The sequence below is a fragment of the Strix uralensis genome, chromosome 25, assembly GCF_047716275.1.
Source record: "Strix uralensis isolate ZFMK-TIS-50842 chromosome 25, bStrUra1, whole genome shotgun sequence".
Lineage (NCBI taxonomy): Eukaryota > Metazoa > Chordata > Aves > Strigiformes > Strigidae > Strix > Strix uralensis.
In genome coordinates, this window is record NC_133996.1 from 5,194,311 (window position 1) to 5,217,115 (window position 22,805).

Consider the following 22,805-nt stretch of genomic DNA (forward strand, 5'->3'; position numbering starts at 1 on the left):
GCCTGTGTTTCAGGGCTGCTTTGATACGCCCTTGAGACAAGCAGCCACTGAATGTCTGACAATGCTGCTGTGTGTTCGCACTCAGTGGGCTGTGAATATCCTTGGGAATTTCTTTGTTGCATTGCTGCACACCCACCGTCATCACACTTGCAAAACAACATCACTTTCGTTACTTTCTAGAAAAAAAAACACCCTAAAAATAGTTCAAGCCTAGTCTGCATTAGATAACAAAGCATTTCAGGATGTGAGTTGTACATAGCGGCTGTATAAAGGCTCACTGGCTTTATATTCCCTTTCCCTGCCTACTTTTTCAAGTCAGGAACTTCTCAGATTTTGTGTAGCTCAAAACATTCTAACGCAACTCCAGTCATGAACCTAAAGCAGTTCTTGGCATGAGAGTGAAAACCCTTAGACATTGAGTTCAGTTGGAAAGGGACAGGTTACCAAGTTTATAGAAATATTTTTAAAACACTTGAAAATAAAAAGTAATCTTTCCTCTTTTCTCTCAAACGATACACATGTGGCATTAGAAACACGAAAGGTGAGCAAAGGTAAATACAATTTTGATACTTCCTGTACTATCCATCACGTATAAAATAGTCTACAAACCTGTTTCACATAAATCATAACAAACCCAGGTCCAACCTGAGTTGTAGTTTGCATGTCCAAATTTTTCTTCCAGTCATTGCAGAACAGAAAAAGCTCAAACTCTCTTGAGTAAGCAAAGGCTCCACAAAATACGAGTGTGCAACTTTTCTTCCAAGGAATGGGCTTGGTTTATCCGGTCTCTCCATACCCAGAGCTCTGTCAGAAGGCTCGCTGCACTTCTGATGATTTGTATGCCTCCACCAGTTGATTTCAGTCATACGAAGCATGTCCAGACCTTATTTTTCCTCCCAAAGAGAGAAAGCAGGATTAATTACAATCTACAGACAAAATAACAGCTCGTTGTTATTCCAAATGCAGCGTGGCTTTGCTGAGGAGTCCCAGGTCCACGTAAATAAGAATTCCACCTCTCTTCTCTCCCAGGGAGGATGAGCGTTCCCAGTTACCTGTTCTGCATGTGGATATCCACAGGTATAAAAGTCACAGTAGGATGCTGGGACAGGCTGTTGCTGTTGTGCCCTAAGGCAGGCGGCACTGCTGTTTTGGTGCTTTTGGGCTCCAGCTCCCGCTTCACTCTCATGCGTCTGTAAAGGTGAAAATGAAACTGTCACCAGAGCTGGCGTGTGTTGTGGTCTCTCCCCCCATAAGTATGGGGAAGGTTCCCGCAGAAGCAGGTTACATCAAACAGCTACTTAAAAGTCAGGATTTCATCCCAAAGATACTAAATGACAAGTCAGTGCTTCTAGAAATCAAGCTCCTCTCTGGCAGCCTTGATGTACGCATCAGACCTTTCCTATGTCAACAGGAATCCCTAAAAAGAGCTTCCATCATGCACCCTCCATCAAGAACCTCTTTCTGCTTCTTAGCAATTCAGTCACAGAACACTGACGGTGAGATCTGGGACACTTCAATCAGGCACATTGTAGTTTAAATTCTCCTGGAAATTTTTGGCAACAAATACTGAAATGGTCTGTTAGACGACAGCACACCTAACAGTGATTGTGGTTCATCTTGTCTCACCTTAGTGAAGTACAAACGTGGTCACATACCTGTTATATGTTTTCAATATGAGCAGAACCACTGTAAAAATAATAATCACTCCTACTACGATGGCAGCAACTATCGCTCCAGAACCTAGCAGGGAAGCAGAAAGGGGAAAAAAAAGTCTTATTTACAAAGTTGTCATTGTACTGTTTGAAGTTTGCTAAGTTCAAGGTCCACTTTAAAAAAAAAAAAAAGCCACCACCCCACTACTACTTTTCTTACTTTGATAGAGACTTTGTTCTTGAGACTTTGTGGTCACATTTACTGAGAACTGAGTGTTATTGATCAGTGGTGCAGCAGTCGTCATCTTGATTTGGCTACAGAAGAAAAAAAAGAGTGAGTTCATAAAGTATTAACCAAAATTTGACAGTGATAATTAGGCAACTATCCATTAAAGACTCAGAGCCTGCTAAGTGCAGGCTCACTGAATTGGGGTTCTTAATAAATTCTTAGTGGTAAAAATCTGGCCCTGCTGAAGTCAGTGGAAATTTTGCTACAATCTAGTCTTGAGCAATTTGCCTTAAAACATGGACTGCTCAGTATTAATAGGATAAGATATAAACACAATAATGCGCTGTTACAGGTATATTATTGCTGTTATACAAGTTTTGGATAAATATATATTTTTAATGCTTTAGGATTTTAGATTATCATTTCAGGTTGAGATTCAGATCACTGAGCAGGTGTGAAGAATTCTGTACCCAGTATTCAGTAATATATCTTTAAGGAAGGCAAAAACAGTCAGCACAGACAGGGGTAAAAACTCCTTTATAGAATAGAATTTAAAGTAGCTTCATTCATCTGACATGAAGAAGAAAAACCATTCAACCCCCTAACTTGAAGCTCCAAAAGTTACATGACAAACAACAGCTATCCCGTGACAGAAAAAGATCGCAACGTGACTACGACAGAAAGTTGCCGTGAGTTCAGACCAGCACCTCGCTCCTGCCAGTGTCATCTCAGGTCTGTCACTGGAAGAGGACAAACCTCCAAGGGGATAGCTGAAAATATGCCAGCTCCTGCATCTTGATAGGGTAAAATTGTAGATCTAGAGAGAGCAGCCTGTATATTTACTGATTTTATGAGCATTTTCCAAATGTTTTCTAAATGTGACTAGTAACCTTAGCCATTAAAAGCCTCCTTCAGCCTGAGAAGGGTGCGAATACCACTTCAAACAGACCTCTGATACCATTTCAGCTCCCAGCTTCAGAGAGCCAATACGCTCAAACTATCCATCAAAAATTAAATTATTCTTCAACACCTGATACTGGAATTGAGTTTCCCATTTCAGATGCTGCCCAGTACAACCAGGCAGGACTCTGTCCTGCTCTGTTATTGGGATATTGTGGATCTATGGTACATTCTTAGTAGCTTTAATTTAACAGAGCACAAGATGTACAATAGCCAGAAAAAGTGGATAGAAATCAGTTGGTAACAAAAACTGGAAATCTGAAAGGCAGCCTCCCTTGCCCTCCCCCTTATTGAGGCTTTCCTAAAGGTTGCTGCAAAGTAGCATCCATCAGATAAAACACAGGTAGTGGCAGAGTACGGATTTGGGAGGCAGGGAGGACACAGCTCTGATGGCTTCTGACAGGCAGGGTGTTGTTTTGGGGCGGGGAGGCCAGTAGCTGAGTCAACACATGATGTGTATGTGGGAGGCCCCACTAATGGATATTTGAGGAATGAGAGAGATCAGTAACCAGCAGAAAGGGAAGCGGTCGATGTCTGCCTGGGGATGAAGGATCAGAACTGCAAGGTCAATTCATCAAATACTTCAATCCCCTTAAATTAAAAAGGTTTGGGTTTTTTTCTTTAAAAAAACGAAAATAACTCTGTCTCAAGTCTGTAACTGGGTCATTCTTCTCTGACTGAATGATTCCTTTGTTCAGCCAAGGCCAAGTTAATTCAGCAACATGATCATCAACTGTAGTCGTAGATCTTTCCACGCTGAAAGAAATATTTTGTGTTTGAGATTTCCCAGCATTATTGTATAGCGCAGCGAAAGGATTTACACACTCCTTAGAGGAACCTGGGAGAGGCACCGAAGCTCAAGTAACAGCACTGTCCCCATCTGTTCCCCCACCCGTCCGTCTGAAACCACACCAGGAAGGCTGTACCATGGACAGGCAGAGGCTGAAGAGACTCCTGGTCACGCTGCAGGCTGGGGGAAGCTGAGCAAGTACTTTCACTAAGGACATAATTCAGAAAAAGCCACCTCCAACTTTTACCTTGTTGCTCCTGACTAGAAGAGTGCAAATTCCAGATTTACAGAAGCGTTTTTCTCCTCCCTTGGCTACTAAAATAAAAATCCCAAGTAAAGAAGGCTGAGTATTTTGATATTAAGCCATGTAATATTCATACTTACTAACCTCCATCTGGTTCAAACCACCTTGGTAATGGTGAGCTATTTGTGTATGAGTCACCTAGAACCAAAGAATTTTTATTGTCTGTGAAACCGCCTGTTTACAAAAAGGATTCATTTATCTGACAGAGTGTAACAATCTAAGACACAATTTGAAAATCCTTTTTCTGCACTGTGTAGCAACTAAAGAGGTCCGAGGTGTGTGTCTCAGGCCAGGGTGGGATGTCCTAGTCCTTATTTCTGCCGCTTTACCTGTAGCAAGTCTTGTCTCCATTCCTCCCCTATGAATCTGCAGGGTTATGCCTGACCAAGCCTGTGCTGCAAGACTCAAGGACCCAGCAAACTCCAGCGAAATCCATGGGAACCTCCTGATTTCAGGGTATTGCAGCCTGGATCCTACTCCGTTTAGAAAAACATTTGGAAAATCAAGAGTGCTCAATAAAAGCTATATAACAGGGGAGAAGAAATGGACTTTGATATACAGCAATCACAGGACATTCCTTCTTTATGACACACAGCATGCACTTCCCCCTGTGCACACACACCTGCCTGGGGTTTTGAGAGCCATTAATTCACCCATAGTTCTCGAGACTGGGGGTGGGGGCACACACTGCTGGTTATTTTTGCATCCCCGTTATTACAGTGCTGGAAATGTTTCCATAAAGTTAAACTTTGGGCACGTTTCCATTTAAAACACCTTTGCAGATACAGCGTATGGGTTGTTTTGGCAAGTGGTAGCAATGCCCCCATTTATAGAGCCTTCCTGCCTCCCCCTGCCCTGTCGAATCGCAAGCTGAATGGCCGTGCTCGTTTCCGACGCGACGGGGATCAGAGCTCATCTGTCAAACAGCTCCTGCAGCGCCTGGCAGGCACAGAGAGAGGGGTGACAGGGAACAAAGGGGTTTGTTTGAGTTTTTTCCAAGAGAGCTGGACTTGGAGAGGCAACTCCCTGCCAGGGAAGGCAGGTGCTGGTTAGGAAGACACACAAACTCAGCGCTTTGCCACCTAGAAAAAGGTGGGGTTTGCATCAAGCTGTGTTGCAGGCTTTAAAGTAGACATAAAATCATATATACTAGTTTTGACCCAGAAGCTCAATTAGAGAATTAATTCATCCTTTCAACAGTTTTCACCTTATATTGTGGCAAACACAGGCTGAAAAACAGGTGATTTTCCCCTTCTTACTTATCCAGGTCTAAGGAAGAGCACTGGCTGCCAGTTCTGCTGCTCTGGGACTTGACTTCCTCCCCAAAAATTTCAACAGGGCAAGGTCTTAAATCACAAAACCCACTAAGGAATGGGACAACAAAACCCAGCACTGGTTTGCTTGATTTCTGGTTTTCTTTCTCAGTATACAGGCCATGACAGCTGCTAGGAAAGGGAATATCCTCCAGAATATTTAGAAATAGACTGGAATTGGAGCTATTCTCTTCCCTCAGGTTCTCTTGCAGATATAAATGAGCAGTGCCATGTCAGAACCATCTTACATGATCAAAAAGCCACTGAACTGAACTCACATGAACACTAGCAGGGTGGCTGGAGCTGGGTGAGGAGCAGCAAATTATCAGAGGTATAAAGCATTCATTCCAATAAACACATTCCAAGATGTCATCAAAGAAGCCCAAGAGGCAGTCAGATCCTATTAAATGAGGCGGGAAGGACTTTCTACCACGAGCGGTGGATGTCCAGACAGTTGATTGAATCTCAGATTTGTTCTTTTGCAAGAATTCTGCACCACAGACCCATCACGATCCTTTATCCCACAAAAGAAGAGGGTGAGGAGTCAGCCACCATCCACATCCACCCTCCCACTGCTCCAAAGGAGCTTTGTGCTAAGGCGTGTCTGTCTGAGGCTCAGCTCAAACCATCTGGGCTCAGCTCAGCTCACACATCAACCTAAGCAGCAAACTCACTCCCATCCAAGGGAGAAGTTAATTCTTCTAAGGCAGTCCAAATTTTTTCTCCCTTCCTAAAAGTAACTGAGCTCAAGAGCAAGGACCTGGCTTGTGAGCAGTCCCCAGAGGAAGCAGATGGGTGCTTCAGCTCTGCTCCAGCCTCTGCCCGAGCAGCCTGACCGTCCCTGTCTTTGCAGCAAGCTTTGCCTTGTCTAATCACAGTGAACACTGAGTGGTTTGAACCTGCATGTTTCATTGTTCCCTGCTGTTTTCCAGCAGCGGGGGAATCAATTCAGCATTCATGACACAGCACGGGAAGGAAACAGGCTTATATTTAAGATTCACAAACTCAGCTTCAGCTCCCTGTAACCTGGCGAACCATCCATCTTCGATTCAAACAGCCTCGTGGCAGCACAGCCACGCGCTCCCACACTCACCTTCCAGCAGCACCATGAGAACCGGGAACATCACCGGGGGTTTGAGGCAGACTCTAATTTCAGAAAGTAATAAAAACACAGTGTGCTTCAGTGAGACCTGAATGTGCCTGAATTTACCTTGTGAGGCTCTGAAGAGGGAGGTAGGCAGGAAACAAATCCCAAGTTCAAACCGGCTAGCGGGAGCTAAGGCATAAACGTGGCCTCAGGCAAACAACCCTGCTCTGTACGGAGCCTGTGTATTGGTACGTGTCCTGATGTCAGACCAGCACCTTTATATAAGTATTTGTCTCAGGTTCTGGCATGAGCTCTCCAGGTTTAGCTGTTGTTAAAACACATATTAAAAGCATTTTGTTTCCTTGCCAAGACAGGGGAAGTTACACAAACTGCAGGCAGATCTACTGTGCAGTAGCAGCACCAAGAAAAAAAAAAAAACAAACCACAGTAATTCTACCTTGTGGTTTATATCTTGAGAGAGGCTAAAAACCCTCAGTTCACACAGATGACAAGAACCAAAGAAGTGAAGACAGGTCCCCAGAAAGGAATGCCCTCATTTCAAAAGCCATGCCTGGAAATATGAAGCAGCTAGACTTTGTCGTTGACTTGCCCAGGAGCAATGTCTAAACCAGACTGTGAACTGCAGATTTCCCAATTCTAAGTTTTTGCCTTAAAATGCTGGGCCACACACACTTCTCCTCTCCCTCTGTGCGAATGCGCTTATTCATGGGAACTACAGTAACTCCACCATCTTGAGCAAAGTGCATTCACACCACCAAAACACCGGAGATCCTTCAGGGTAGGACTGCCTATGCAGACAAGCCATGATATGGAAGCAAAACAAGCCAGAGATATTTTCCCACTGGTTACAGCCCAGGATCTAAGGCACGCTCGGATTAGAAGACTTGCTTAGACACTTGTGAAATACATGTCAGAACCAGGATTTGAACTTAAAAAGGAAAAACCCCACCATGCCACCACCACGCTGTTGAAGTTCCTGCAGCTCAAAGCTTGCAGTGCTCAAACGTAACCTCCAGTCACATCACAGAACTATTCAGTGGGGCCTGTCAGGTTAAACTCTGATGCCTGTTGTTACATTTTTTATTTTTTAAATACCCTAACTCCCCCTCTTTCACTGACAAATATTGTATGTGTCATCAAGAGCTTCCCACCAGCCCTGGCCAGTTGTCTGGGACTTCCCATCCTGGACCCCGGCACACTTTACTACTTGTCTAAGTTTCCAGGCAGACTTGTGGAAGTCAGGATGCATAAAACCCACTCTATCTAGAAATGCTAAAGGAAACTGAAATTTTAAACTAATACATCATCCAAAAGAAAATGGTCTGTTTAATGTACTGTGATTGTATAGTAAGGCTCTTTAAAAGACATTTATAATAAATCATTTGGTCCAATGGTTGCATTTGCAGAAGATGGAATTACTTTATTATTTAGATCTGAAGTGGTTAATTTAAGAGGAAATGGAGTAACATTTTAAAACAAAAATGCCATTTGCATGCAACACACAGATGATATATCAGACACCAAGAGAGACTTGGGAGCAATTTTGCAGCTTACTCCCGAAAGGAATGCTAGAGGTTTTCTTTTGTTGGCAGCTTTTAAAAATTATTATTAGAAGGTTCTTATTCTATATTTTTAACTTACAACCGTACACACATGAGATGCTAAATTAACCAACTACCAGTAGTGTAATCAAGAGCTGGCAAATAAGAAGTCTCACGGGATCCACCTTATTATAACAAAGAGGGAAAGGATTCCTTACTTTCCAACAACACAGAACCGTGTCTCAAGGCTTAAAACAAAATAAGGCACAGACTGAGCACACCAATTTCCAGGTTCATGAGGTGGTGTCCAAGGCTCAGGCAGTGTCAGTAATTATCTCCTGTTTGCCCCTGCAATCAGAAAAGCCTTTTCTAACAGTGCGGCGTGACACGCGAGTGATCTGTACCTCCTTCAGGGCCAGAGCTAGCTCACAGTTCTCTGCATGGTGTCAAGACCACCATACATCATTTTTTTCCTCAGATGTGCTCTTCCACCAGAAGGCTTTGTCCGAGCAGATATTGAGGGTTTTCCATCCCTTGGTATCTGGGCATCCTCCATTTCTGTCATCACTGCACAGTTTCAATAGCTCAGAGCGTGGCTGCGCATCTGGAAATCTGGGGTACATACCCATGCAGCAAGTGCCATGCTTTCTGGAAGGGATGGATGAACTTCTGTAGTACATTTTACAGCAAATTGGTATAGATATGCCACTGCATCCCAGAAATGCTGCTTATGTGCTAAAGGCAGCTCACATGCACACAATTCAGCCAGGAAAATCAACATGAGGGACATGAGGGACAGCCTGAGGCTGATTCCCAGCTCATCCGGCCTCAGCAGGAGCTGGAAGCCCCTTTTATGCACAGAGATATTAGCAGAACCATATTTCTGAGCAGCAGGTCCCACCAGTGCCTGGCAGCATAATTAACCTCTGATTTGGGAATGAAAAATGCAGTCTGGTGGATTACAAACCTCACCAGAGCTTGGGTGAAGAACATCCACCCGCGCTCATGCACTGAAAACACGATGAGTGTTGCAGCAGGTGCAAAGCATCACAGCAGCCCTGAGCCCACATGGACTCCCCAAACACAGCACAGTCCGGGCTCTTTGCTTGCAATAAGGTGGCTCTACCTACTGGTAAGGTCCCACACACCGTGCGTGTTCCTGGGAGCACTCAGGTGGAGGGCACAGGAGGGAAGAATGTGTAAATAGCAGTTAAATATTACCCAGAAAAAACTGTTTCAGAAAGAAGGAAAATGCCTCCAGGCACCTGCATGAATCTTAAGGCAGGAATGAGTCATGGTGGAGGGTGAATGAGACTCAAGGTGACAAATTTCAGAAACCATCAATGTGTGCACTCAAACAGAAAGCAAGAAAATTAATCTGAGCTGAACCCTCGGTTAGAGCCTGGCAGTGGCATCGTGTCACGCACCCCTCAAACCACACCACCCAACAATTTGTCCCCACTGTTCAAGGAAGTCCCAGCAAAGAGCATGTTGGTGGCAAATTTGGTGGATCTGGACAAATAAACCATAAAAAAGCAGCTTGCCCTTGAGGATGGTCTGCTTCGGTTCTTGCAGCAGCAAGTCAACCCTGCTTTGGGCATGTAATGCTCTAGAAAAGGCCTGGTTACTGCAGCACTCATTTCACCTCTTCAACAATCTCTTTGGAAAACCCCCTACAGCTTTTCAGATTCCTAGAAAAGAGAGTTTAAAAAAAAAACATTGCAAATTCAGCAGTGTTTTTGCACAAATGATTACCCAGCTCTGTACCTTACTGGATCTGCCATTTACTGAAAGGCTGGAGGAGTTCAGGAGATTACACTGTTGTAGAAATCCTCTCACCTGGATTCTCCATTGGGGCAGCTGCTTTACTCCAGGCACAACCCATAAATGCTCCAAAGCAGGAGAGAGGGGACTAGGACTGAAACTCTGAGCATGGGAATTGCAGCATTAAACCTTTTATTTAAAGGTCAGAAACAGGCATCTGTCTGAAAGTCCCATATTAAATGGAAGATCCCAAATAAGAAATGAAGAAGGAAAAAACCCAAACAAAACCCAAGGGACTATGGTATGGCAAAGGAATCACAGCTCAGAAGAGACTGGTTTCATTTAGGGCCAAAGTTTTCAATAAATGTAACTTTAAATGGAGTATGTAACTACAGTCACTTAGAGAAAGAAAATGTCCCATCACTTGCAGATCAACCCCCTGATTTCTGGGATCTGACCCAGACTGAATTGGTCTGAATCTGCATTCCTACTCTGCAGTGCTTTTCTGCATGCTCCCTGTAGCTCCAGATCTCCGCAGAAAAGACAAGGCAAAGACTGCTTGAGAAAGAAAAAAGGAATCAGGAATAGAAAACAGAGAAGCATTTCCCTGCTAGTTCAGAGCTGGGTGTGATCTGAGTGTGATCTCAGCCCTTTGAAACACCACCACTCCGGCCAGCTGAACTGCTCTGGGAGACAAAACATTTCTCTTTGCTCATTGAAACGTGTGTCAAAAAAAATAGATATTGCAGCTACGTTCTCCTATAAGCAGGAGCCTCTGTCGAGCCGAGGACATGGTCCAGACATCAGGAGCCTTGTCACCGCTCGGTATCTGGAGCCAGGCTTGGCGCTTGTTCACAGTGTGACCAGGCAGAACAGGAACACTCGGGAGGCCCTTACACAGCCTGCAGGAATCTGGAGAACCCAGAGACGGGAGGAAATGGCAGGCGAGAGGAGCCAGAACGGTGCGAGGACGGGCTTGGAAATCCTGGGAACAAGCTGAACAGCCTCTACCCCCGTGAGCTGGGGCCCAGCGGATGCTGAGCCAGGCAGCACAGCCAGCACCCTCAGGACAGAAAGCCTCTACCACTTTCTTTTACAAGAGGCTAGGCAGCAGAGACAGATTTCAACACCCTTTTTAAAACAGGGCAGGGGATGGTGATGTGCTGCTCGTTTGCTGAGCAGATGGAGTCTGACACAGCCTCCTCTTAGCCAGAGACTGAGCAGGGCAGACAGGCATTTAATGAACATGCTGCAATACCTTCCCTCTGACGGAGACATGAAATAAGCCTGGAGAGAAGACTAGTAGGAAGGGAGAAACGTGTTCAGACATTCTCACAGAGCAGTTCAAGAGTTTTCTCCCCAAGCAGGGCTCAGAGCTCAGCATCCCCCACCAGCCCTGGCAGTGCCCTGCCTGCAGTGGGAAGCATGTCCCCTCCCACAGGGACCCAGCTCCCCCAGCCACGTTGCCTGGCTGTCGTTTACTTGCCACTGCAAAGCACTGCAGGCCAGATGTCACACAGCCCAGTTCTCACAGGCAATTCAGAGAAGAGGAACTCGATGGCCCATTTTGTGTTACTGGAACAGGACCAATAGAAACCACAAAAACAATGTCAAAGCGTCGTATCCAGCTGGAGAACAGCATGAAATTAATTAACATCAGTAGCACTGGGCAGATCTGGGCTCCTACTGTGGCATGCAGATCACGAATCAGATCCAATTCCAAAGTTTCCCAGAGTTCAGGGAGTTTTTATCTTGTCTGGCCAGCTCGCATCCCTTCCCTGTAAAGGGTTGGCCAAGTTACATGTGTGCAGCCAAGCAGCTTTCTGTGGTGGTTCTGACAACAAAGGACAAGAAGGAGTTTTTTAGACACCAAAATGTATTTGTATAACCATATTAGATACACCTGGGTATCAGTGACCTCTCGTGAAGAGCAGAGCCCAAAGAGAAGAGGGGAAACCCAGGAAAAACATCTTGTATTTTGCCTAGATGTATGGGAAACTTGCCTTACAAAACAAAGAACTGCTAAAATACTGTCAGCCACTTGTGACAAGAGAAGGAAAAAGGAGTTACCTGAAGCAAATTAAGACTCATAAGGACAATAACAATCAAAAAAAGGAGACACACAAGCCAAATGCATTGAAATCTATAGCCTACCCTCCACCTTCCTTCCCAGCCAAGCCAAACCACGGCTGGAGTCCAGTATCATTTGTGAATGATTTGCTTAAACTAGAACTGGCTTCCCAGACTAGAAAACCACTTCTCCCAGTTCCAGTACCATCACACACCTCCCCGGCCAGTCCCTTCTGTTCACTGAACCCTTCATTGCCTGTGGGCAAGTCACTTATCCAACGGCACGTAGATGCCAGCCACAAACCCAAGGAGGAAGGCAATCCCAGAAGTGCCTTCAGGCACCCCTCGCTACGTCCAGCGGAGCCGGGGAGATGGCGACAGCTACTTCTGGATTTACCTTACACCGAGATTCCCATGGGACAGAGCAAACACCCGCAGCTCACACCACAACCCACAGTGGGCTGGCTTGAGTTCACACCCTGAGCTGCCTTTCACGTCAGAGAATGGCTCTCCACATTTATCAGCACAAACCGTAGCGTGTGAATCAACACAGCTCCTGTTTGCTGGCAGACAGACGCTTGTTTTTCTTTTCTAAAGACAAATACATTTGCTAGGTTAAGAGTTTTGAGGCTTCCATTACAGACTAATAAGTAAATAGGAAACTTTGTCTTTCCAAGTAATTATTTGGGTTTCTACTCTGCCCCCAGCAGAAGCACAGAACGGCCATGCAGCACGCAAGGCTGCGGCGCTCTGGATAGGCACAGCAGATGATGGGCTGCCCACGTCCCCCAGTGCTGCTGGGATGATCCATGGGCTCATTTACCCTCCTCAGCCTGAGCACTGCAAATCCCACCAAAAAGCACCTTCTCTGCAAGCCCACAACTGAGTGGCTAAGTGCTGTCGTTACGTGGGATGAATTTAGGCGTGTGTTCGGTCCAGGGGGCTGTCTCCATCCAAATGGGAAGATGTGATAAAGGGCAGAGCCCCTCTCCTCTGCCCACTCGCCCAGCCCAGCACTTGAGGCAACTGCCCCATCAACCTCGTAGCTGGGCACGGGGATCCCCAACTGGTAACTGGCCCTGAGCAGCTGACGACGAGGAAGGACCGTGACTCCAGGGCCCCTGGAATTAGGTTATAACTTTGTTGCTCCATGGAGGTGGTTGTGAAAACATTAAACTATGTATGTCAGTGGGAAACTGGATGACTCAGACATCCCAGCAGCTTTTTTTCTTGCCTTCCTCCTCTGTGATCTCCATTCATGCCTCATATCATCTCTCCAAGAGGCCTAACGAACACTATAGGTTCTGGCTGCATTTCCTGATTTCTGTGACTCTCAATAAAAGCAGCACAGTCATCCCCACCACATTTTTTTCCTCTCCCACATGCCCAACAATAGGCCAGGTCAAGGCTCACTCGCCGGCCCCGACCAAATCCCCTCCCAACACAGCCGCTCTTCAGCGACACTGATCCCAGCCTGGCACAAGGGCATGAGAACCCAGCACGTGAGACAGCGCCCCGGGGAGAAGGGGCTGCTTTGGGCAGATGCCAGCACCCTGCAGGGCGCTCAGCACTGATGGATTTACCCCATGAACACAGTCGCTGCTGATCCAAGACCACTGTAGGCATTCGGCATATCACTCACGGGCTTCTCCAGCTCCTTTGTGCACTAAATCCTGACTGATTCACTGTTTATTGCCACAAGTGAGGAGAAGAATTTAGTGTAAGTAATAAAAGTCATGCTTTCAGTAGCAGCGGACAGATAGGAGCAGGGCTGGACAGGAAACCTTCATGAATTACTGCCAACAAGGGAGCCAAGTCTACTGCCAGTTGTGGATTGGAGTTTTAGGACTGTTGTCCCCTGCCTGCAGCTCAGCATGTAGTACAACATGCTCCCCAGCTACTGGGCTGGATCTTCTGCAACTGAAACTGTTCATCTACCAGAAAAATGCAAAGCTCAATACTGTTGTAAGAACCTCTGCAAGTTTCGTATCCTCCAGTTTTTTCTGTATTCAAAAACAGAGAGAGAATTCCATATGCAATATAGAAATGCAACTCCCTTCACTTTGCCAACAGCTGGATAAAAGCAGTCGCAAGATTTCTTCAAGTACTGCATATGCAAACTTGTTGAATCGATGAGGCACATCCCCCTCTTCCAAGAACACTGTAGACAAACACGTAGGCAGCGCAATTCTTTACACTTACACCCTGTCCTCCATCAGAACCGTTCAAAGTTCTTGGCAAACCCTCCGTGTCTAAACCTGGCACCCACAACCCTGTCCACACAGCAAGACAGTATTTCTTACGGGGCCATGAAGTCACCGATTACCACACTGCCTTTGTCTTGGTTCCTAATCGCTACATCAAACCCTCCTGCCCAAACGCTCCAGCCAGCACAATGTATCACATTAGTGAAATTTGTTTACAAAATACTATGCTTCCTTTAGCAAGGACTTCCTGGGGCATTAAGTATATTAATTACCATGAAAAACCAGAAATCGCAGTTCAAACCTGTCGGCAACATCAGCATGTTACCAAATAATGAAAGCAGTATAGTTTTGTTCTGTGCTGGAGACACTCAGCGAACTGTAACACAACGCTCCAAGCTTTCTAGTTCTTTTCATGTTAAATATTAGTCTGCCAGCCCTTTCTAGCGCTCCGCTCAGCAGATTTAAAAAACAACAACAACAAAAAAAAAAAAACACCAACAAAACCTTATTGATAGTGCTGTGGTTGAGTAAGTCAGGACAAGAGATTGAGCGTATCCAGAGTGATGAAAGGACACTGCTAGTGAGAGAAGAATCCTTCAACAGACGTGCAAACTTCTCTCAGGGGAGGAAACAACTTGCCAGATCAGTTCCAGTCCCTGTACCTTAAAGGTTTCCAATTAACGAAACAACTGCTAAAGCACCAGTTTAGCAGAAAATCGTACGAGGACATCTGCTCTGTGTTTCTTTCTGGTTTCGAGTTACCGATAAAGAGCTTTGCTGCACATACAGGCATTTACTGTGGTGAATACAATCACTTGCACGTAAACCCGGAGTAACCCCACTGAAACGACCATTTACAGCCATTTCACCGGCAGCAGAAAGTAACTTCGAGCTTTAGAGCAGAAAAGTTAAATTTATACCCATTCAAAATATCGACGCGTACCCAAGCTTTTACCCGCCCGGTACTCACGGGAGGATGCTGCAGGCTTCAGGAGCTCATCCCCGGGCCCCGTTTTCCCGCAGAGGAGGCGGACACCGGCTCCCCCCCCCCTCTCCTCCTCCTCCTCCCCGCCGGGACCGGAGCCGCCGCCGTCCCGGCCCCCGCCGTCCCGCTCCCTCCCCCGCGGGGCTCCGGCCCCAGCCCGGCCGGGGGAGCCCAGCCCCGCTGCTGCTGTCTCGGGGAGCCCCGGGGGTGCCGGTACCGGCGGGGAGCCCGGCCCAGCCCGGTCGCCGCAGGTGGTTCCCCCGGGGCCGCCCAGCCCGGCCCCCGGCACCGCCTCCCCGGTCCGGGAAAGGGGGGGCGGGTAGAGCCCCGGTTACAGCCCGCAGCCACGGAGGGGGCTGGAGGGAAGGGGAGAAAGGGGGGAGCGGGGTCTGACAGAGAAAGGGTTCGGGCAGATATGAGCCAAAATGGAAAGGTTTGGGGAACAAACGCGCTGCCCTCGCGCACCCCGGCTCTGCCAGGGCAACGGGGAAGTCATCCCCAAGCCGGGGGGGGGAATGGAGAGGGAAATGACCCCCAAACCGGGGGGGGGAACAGAGAGAAGAGCGGCTGATGTCTCCTGGAAAACCCCAACGCAACCCTTCCTGAAACGGTTGTGCAGCTCCTGGTCTTGGGGCTGCGGAGTTTCAGTTCCCCATTGCCGAGGGGTTTCGTGGAGACAAAGGGGCCCTGATCGGACCCTGCCAGGCTCCCGCGGAGACCCCCAGAGCGGTGAGAAACAGCCCGGCTTCGGGGGGCACTTCAGCACCCAAAGGGCTGCCAGGCACTCTTGGAGAAAAATCCCAACCACCTCCCTCCCAAAGATGGAACAAGTGGTTTTGTCTACTCATTAGTTGAATGAAAAGGATCAGACTGGAAAGGAAGAGCCGTCTTTAACCTGTACTTGGCTTGGCTTTATTCTACATTTCCCACTAATGAGTGCGGAAGAAGCTGTGACCACAGTCGCTGTCAGCATTTTTCATGTGGAAATCACACTTACAAAAGGGATCTGCCCCTGCCTGCGGCCTGATGCTGCTCCCACCAGAAACCAGGAAACCACATTAACAAGTGCACAGCCCTCGGTCTGGGCTCAATTCATGGCTTAGGATCGTTGAGCTGCCGTGAAGACGACGTTTCACCCTGTCCTGCATCTCAGCTTCCCCATCTGCAGCCAGAACTGACACCACCAATCTCTGTTATAAAGCAACCCAAAACACACGGATGAAACCTGCTTGTTACAAAATCCTGCCTCCGTAGGGGAAGGCAGCAACAGGGGCTTCCTAATGGTCCATGAACATTTGCAGCGGATTTCTCGGGAAATCTCATGGCTGCCCAGCATCCATCAATGACTGACTCCACTGGAGTGAAGGTCTGACTGTAAATTAATCTATAAATTATTGGGTTTTGGTGATTTAAACCTGTGAATCCTCAGACCAGACCTTGTCTGAGCTGGCATAGATTGTGCAGTGGGACAACAACCTCCTAACCTCTTTTCAAGACTTTTACAGGCAACAGTTAATCAGCTACCACTGGGCTGTGTACCAAGATGGGTGGTAAGTGGGAGGTACCATTAATTCCACTCGATTCACCAAGTGTTTTTGCACTCTGTGAAATAGCAGATCAAAAATGAAACCATCTCAGCACAGGGATGCTCTAACATTGGGCTCACACATACTACCAGAACGTGACGGGCCAGAACCTGGCAGGGTTTTGGGTCTCTCCAGTTCTGGCTTCGTAATGTCTTTGGTTAGTTGGTGCTTTGAGCTGGGAGACAGAACAGAACATCACGCTCATAAATGTGTCTGTTTTCCCTGATTTGCTTATTCAAGCTGGCTGGAGGAGGCAGAGAAAGGGCAGCAAATGCATCCAGAGCCGACAGCCCACCTGATCTAGCTTTGGAGTTGAAATACAAATACCGATCAGGTACACAAGTTTTGCCACGTAAACCACTTTGGGAACCAGTGATAAAGATGTCCTATAAATCTAAACTTGCATTCATAAACCTAAACTCGCCTTGGTGCCAGTCACCTCGGTGCTCACACCAAAGAGAAAGCAACAGCCACATGTTCTATTTTATAAGTTGGTGCTCAAGTCCAAGTGAAGATAGTAAAGAACAAACAAAACAGCACATACCATTGCAGTACGCAGATACTTATCTCCTAAAGAAACATTTGTGTTTTCCTAACACAGGTCTTGCTTCAGTTTGGTGTTCATGATGGACTGGTTTCTACACTGAACCCCAAGCTGAACCCCATAGAACAAAACCACAAAGACTTTATCAGCAGAGTTTAAGAATTAAGAGCTTCAAGATCCAATTATTTAGCAAAATTTTTTTGTGTGTACTACAAAGACCCACATTAGTCACTTCCAGCTAAATCCTTTTGCCTCAGTCACACTAAAACCCCTTGCAGATATCACACCTCCTTAAAACCACAGATTGAAATCTCAGTAAGGATTACTCACCATTCGTCTTCTCAAAGGAATAAATTTAGTTTGATTGGTTTCTTTACAATTACTGCCTCATCCTGCATAAACAAGAAGGAACACGAGGCTGTCTTCTGGGAACAGGAGTGGTATTCCAGCTGCATACCTTCCCTGGGTTGTATCTCTCTATGGAGTAGAAAGGGCTTCTTTCAACAGTGTGCACTCATAACTTGGAAGAGGTATGAATAGTTACATGTGAGTTAATAATTAATAATAATAATAGTCCTATTGAAATGTACAAGCAAGGAGACACCAGCCACTGGGACTGTCAGGCAGCCCATGTTAATGAGGAAAGAGGAGAAAGTTCTGTATTTTCACCAAATTCCTTTCCTCTTGTCTTTGTGAACTGTTATGAAACCAGAGCAAGTCTCCTACATCTGGATCTGGTGCAAGGCACAACTGGATCCCAAACAATCCTAAGCAATAGAGTCTGCACCGCATGGCAGATCCCCAGCCTTGCACAGAGCCTACGGGGCAAGGTAAGGCTCAGTGCAGACTCCTTGCAATAAAACTTTCCGAGCATTTATGAGCTTATAGAAATACACACAGCATGGCACACCCTTACAAAGCTGCCAGGCCTTAGAGGCTGGGTTTACCCAGAAGCATGGGCTCTCACCTGATCTTGCTCCTCAGGGAGCTGTTGGTTGCCTTGGTAAAGCCAAGATTCAATTCAAGGTGAGTTTTGGAAAGGGACTGAAATTTTGAAGATACCCCCACACACTTAGGCCCACTTGTCTCCAGAGTCAACTACTTCCAGGGCAGTCTGTTGACCATTTCTGCATTCCCTCAAGAAGGCTTTGTGGCCTTTGTTGCCACCACTATGAAGAAAGTGAGGCCATCCTCAGCAGCCTGGTGAAATTGTGAAGCTGGGAGATGTTGTGCACACCGGAATTTCTTCCCAGCAAGGTTCCAGAGCCTGGACATCTACAGATCCTTTCTGGAAGACCAGCTATTGTTGCATAAGCATGACTCTAGTATTAAGCACTGCTAGCCTGATCACCAACGCTGGGTCACAGTAGCACATTCTGAAGGTTCAGCAGTTTCAGAAGCGTTGCTTTCACTGCATACAGTATTTTATATTAGCTCAGTCAAAGCTCGAGACAATAGCATTTGTGGGAGAATTTGGGATTGTTTACCAGCATTGGGCTTCGGGCTTCTAATTTCTCATTTTCTTTGCTCTGTTTCATCTGTTATTGTTACTTCCATAGATGGAAAGATGGACTCACAGTTTAGACAGAAAAGGAGAGGGCTGAGACTGAGCATAGCTCAGCTTCTGTGCTTATGGAACTGCCGTAACATTTTGCAGCACAAAAGCTTCTCAGTCTTACTGTTCTGGAGGTCAATGTAGTTTTTCATGGGAATAAAAGCCAGAAAGAGGGTATTTAGCATAACTTTTCACTCAGCTGAGCTGTCTGTCACCATCAGAGTCATCATGACAATACCACAATTGCATTTAGGTGCCATGGGGAGTAAACACAGAAGGGATGAAGTGAGCCAGTGAACGACTCAGGGCACCAGGAAGAACCATAATATGTACGTGGCTGACGCTGTGCTGTGCATGGCAGACACCACAAACTTCACAGCGACAGCAGGACAAATGCAAATGCATAAAAAGTAACAGCTCTTTCCACCCACATGGGCTAGAGAAGAATCTCTCTAAAGCAGGAGGCGGTTTGGAGAAACTCCAACTCCATCCAGGGCCAGCACCCTCATTAATGCAGAGCAGTCTCTCTCTGGTGCGGACAAAACACAGGAGGCAGTGCGATTCCCTCCCCTCCCCTCCCTTCAAATACTGCTGAAAAACAGTACCAAGCGTGCAAGACCATCAGCTGCAACATAAGACAGATGATGTTCCTTCCTTGCAGAAATCCAAGGCAGAGTTTGAAGCAGAATTCAAATCTCCTGATTCTCACTGCTTTGTTCTAAACAAGTACGTTCCCTCTGCAGCAGGTGTCCAAGGAAAGACAATTACATCTCCTCCTTTCAAGTAAAACACCCTTGGAGTTTCCATATGAAAAATCATCTACATTAGAAAATAAACACAGAGGGTCCCACTGGAATGAAATGGCACACAGCAAAACAAACTAGAAGCAGCCCAGTGTAATTGTTTCCAGGCATCACAATGTGCTAAGTACCCTTTCAACTATAAAAAAAAAATCACCTTAATTTATTAAGTGCCATCTCTGCTACAATGCTTGAGAAGGGGTGTGAACATCTACAGTGAAGCCAAGTAAAAGCAAATGTGCTTTCTAAAAGCCTATGTGGCACAGGAGAGGGAGGGAGTGACTTGCCCAAGGGTTTGCTTGGGAAGAAGTCCCTCACCAGGTCCTAAATTTATAGCCCTTATACTATTAGCTATAGCCATGCACTAGGTTTATACGTTAGTATGTATAAAGCTCTGCTTCCAACCTCAGTTATCAGCCACCAATTCTGACCTTATCCCTAATGGAGGACAAACGAGATACTGGGATGCTCCAGAACAATCCTAACGAAGCCGGGGAATGCCAACGGCCATAACTCTCAATTAGAAACTACAGATCCGCTCTGCAGCCTTACAAAAAACATAAGGAAGTGACATAACCTAATAATGTGTTAAGTCTCACTGAATTTATACGTCCAGCTTACACTCCCAAGTAGGTTTTGCACTCTTCCTGGATCATAAGGTCAGTTCACAGCACCACAGATTAAATTTGCAGTTTGCCTGCAATTAGAAGGGTAGAGAGCAGAGCAAATATACTGGAACTGTCTTAATAAGAAAAAAAAGAGAGAACAGGCATATTACAACAGGTATCACAACCGACTAGAAATTCATTGAGTCTGGAATTGCATTATGAAATCAGGACCTCGGCACTGTACACGTACCCAGAGTCACCAAAAAAACCCACAACTAAATGACAAAGCGTACCTGCAAGGGATGGAACAGAACTGCAGCGATGAAGTGACCTGCCCTGGCAGAAGAGCATACCTAAACCTGGTTGCCCTCCCTAATCCCTGCTTGTTGTGCTGTGTTACTCGAACAGCTCATTGGCTATAGAGGCAGAAAGGACATAGAATTTGTTACTTGTTTGTTTTACGCAACAGAGCAACACAAGAGATTGCCATAAATCTTTCCCACTGCCTCACCCTGCTGACATCTGGGTTTCCACTGATACTATAGTTGCAATGCATTCGCTTCATCAAGGAAATCAAACATTCCCTTCCACAAGCTTGAACATGCCAACATATTAAAATGCAAGAGACCTTGTTCAGAAGAGGATTTAACACATTAGCTAACATTTAAAACGCTGCGTGTTTTCTAGTGTGACTTAGCACAAATGCAACTTAAAGATAAGATACATAAAGAACCCAAGCACAAGATATCACCTGTCTCTCCGTTAAGGTGGGTACCACGATACCAACACGGCGTCTCTAGCCCTGATCTCCAGGTGAAGGGGATGGAGATGTTCAACCAGACATCATGCAAGCCTTCCTCAAGCTACACCTCTGATGGTACCAGACAACCCCGTAGGCACGCTCGGACTTCAGCTCGGTCAATAGCTGCAGGAGAAAAAGTGATTTATCTTGCTCAGAACAAAGGGAAATAGCTGCTTAAGCGCAGAGTCCTCCGAGGTGCTGAGGACCACAGCTCCCTCCCACTGACTCCGGCTTCAGCCTCCAGCTCCGCTGTGGCTCTCTGCGCCTCGGGCTGGCCTCCGTGCCTGCAGAACGGAGCCATCCCACAACCATGTACTGCAGGTGCCGTGTAAGCCCACACAGGAACAAAGACTCACAGATCCAGCCAGGTGTGCGCCTCCTGTTTGGTTTAGTAAAGGAAATATTTCTGCATTTTTCTCCAAGGGAATGAGGCTTGGCTGTGGTCTCTTTCCACATTAAAAGCACGCTGGACCATGAACCCCTCCTAGCAAGTTTTACAGATTAAGCGAAGCCTGGTAAGCATAAGACTCATAAAACAATCTTCTGTTCTAGGCTAAAAAAGATCAGTAATCCAAAACAGACAAAAATGGAAATATAACCTTCCAGGGAATAAATTAAGCAAGAGACATTTTATGCATGAGGTCTTTCTGGGGGGAAGCAGTTCAGTAACAAGGTAGAAACAGAATGAGAAGCAGTAAGCACAGGACTGCAAAAATAGGGCCCATTCTTAGCTATTATAAAAACAAAGAACCCCAGCAACTTTTTCTCCAGAACACACAGGCGACTGCTCAAAGAAAAGCCCATGCATTTTTTCAGTTGCTTCTCAAGAAGAATGCTTTAAAGGAATTTGTGATATTTATTTATACAAAAGTGCAAGCTCAGAAAGGGCTGAGTTGGTGCCTCTGTGACAGCCTACTTCTAAAAATAGCACTTCAGTTAATAGCAGGTCAGTGATTAAGAGAAACAGGTTCTGATGGGCATTACTGAATCATCACGTGGAGCAAATAAAGCAAACTTGAATGTCATTCAATTTACAAAGGCGGCTCTGTCACCTTGGAGATTATGGACAGAGTGAAAGTGGAGCAGAATCACTTCTAATACCGATCAATGGCTAAATTCAAGTTTCCTTTCTGCAAAGCCTCTGCTTTGCCTCCTCCTTGCCCACCCATGTCAGTGCCTGCAAGGAGCCCGCCACCCAACGCCCTACAGCTCCCGCAAAGCCCGGCCTTCCACAGCAACTCCCAGAGAAACGTCATGCTAGACAAAGTCTCCTGTTACATCTGCACAACCAGGCCCGAGGCACCGCCAGGGAAAGGAGGCACAGCTTCACATACAGTAAAGTGATTTTCTGGCATTTTAAATACAATTCAATCATACTGTGCCAGTGTGTGTTAGGAGAAGGGCACACAGCCTCCCTCTACTGGCTAACACAAAAAACTGCCGAAATTTGCTTCATCTGTGAGAGAGGGGAACCTGCTGGCAAAAGCACAAGCAGTGCAACAAGCTGATGTTTTACAATTTTGTTGATCAACGCATGCACATTTTATAAAAGGTCTGACCGTGTCCTTCTCGTGGAAATGGGTCTTTGGAGATTTTTTAAAACACGTAACTATTTATCTTTATTACAACAAAAACTTTACAGAGCTCAATACTGCAACCCGAACCGGACATTCTCTCCCACAACGGTCTAAGCAGGTGCCAAACTCCCATTCAAGATTTGTGCAAGATTAAACATCAACAGAACTCTGCTGTGACAGGCAGCCAAAACCACAATGAAAACCCTCTCAGTCCCTCCTTCAGCCCAGCAATTCCCGGGATTTTTCTGCTGAAATCCCCAGCTTCTTCAGCACTGTTTTTCTGATAATTTGCTTATGGAAAACCGTAAACTATCTCAAGTGTTCACTCAATTGCATCAGCATACAATTCCATTAGAAAACTTAATATATCAAACTTGGGCCAATATGGAGTACAGTTAAAAAACCACATG

At 46.1% G+C, this 22,805-nt stretch overlaps 1 protein-coding gene across 3 annotated transcripts; it reads right to left on the bottom strand.

The window, feature by feature from the left end:
• Nucleotides 1–420: 420 nt before the first annotated feature.
• On the bottom strand, nt 421–17,518 carry NCMAP (non-compact myelin associated protein). 3 transcript variants are annotated; one of them, XM_074894658.1, is made up of 5 exons: nt 17,384–17,518; nt 1,873–1,967; nt 1,656–1,740; nt 1,053–1,190; nt 421–893 (listed from the first exon to the last, which is right to left on the bottom strand). In XM_074894658.1, exons 2-5 carry the CDS (start codon nt 1,955–1,957, stop codon nt 863–865), a joined length of 339 nt encoding a protein of 112 aa, XP_074750759.1. In that variant the 5' UTR covers nt 1,958–1,967; nt 17,384–17,518; the 3' UTR covers nt 421–862. The 3 variants fall into 3 exon arrangements, with proteins under 3 accessions (XP_074750759.1, XP_074750758.1, XP_074750760.1); XM_074894657.1 differs by lacking the exon at nt 17,384–17,518 and adding an exon at nt 14,909–15,026; XM_074894659.1 differs by lacking the exon at nt 17,384–17,518 and adding an exon at nt 14,909–15,026 and having other exon boundaries at nt 421–1,190.
• Nucleotides 17,519–22,805: the final 5,287 nt, after the last annotated feature.

What these genes read in the sequence shown, in the direction of transcription:
- NCMAP (XM_074894658.1), bottom strand. Translation starts at nt 1,957, where the DNA reads ATGACGACTGCTGCACCACTGATCAATAACACTCAGTTCTCAGTAAAT. An exon ending in ATATTGAAAACATATAACAG is followed by an intron (nt 1,191 to 1,655) that starts GTATGTGACCAC and finishes TCACCTTTACAG; the next exon opens with ACGCATGAGAGTGAAGCGGG. An exon ending in GATATCCACATGCAGAACAG is followed by an intron (nt 894 to 1,052) that starts GTAACTGGGAAC and finishes TCTCTTTGGGAG; the next exon opens with GAAAAATAAGGTCTGGACAT.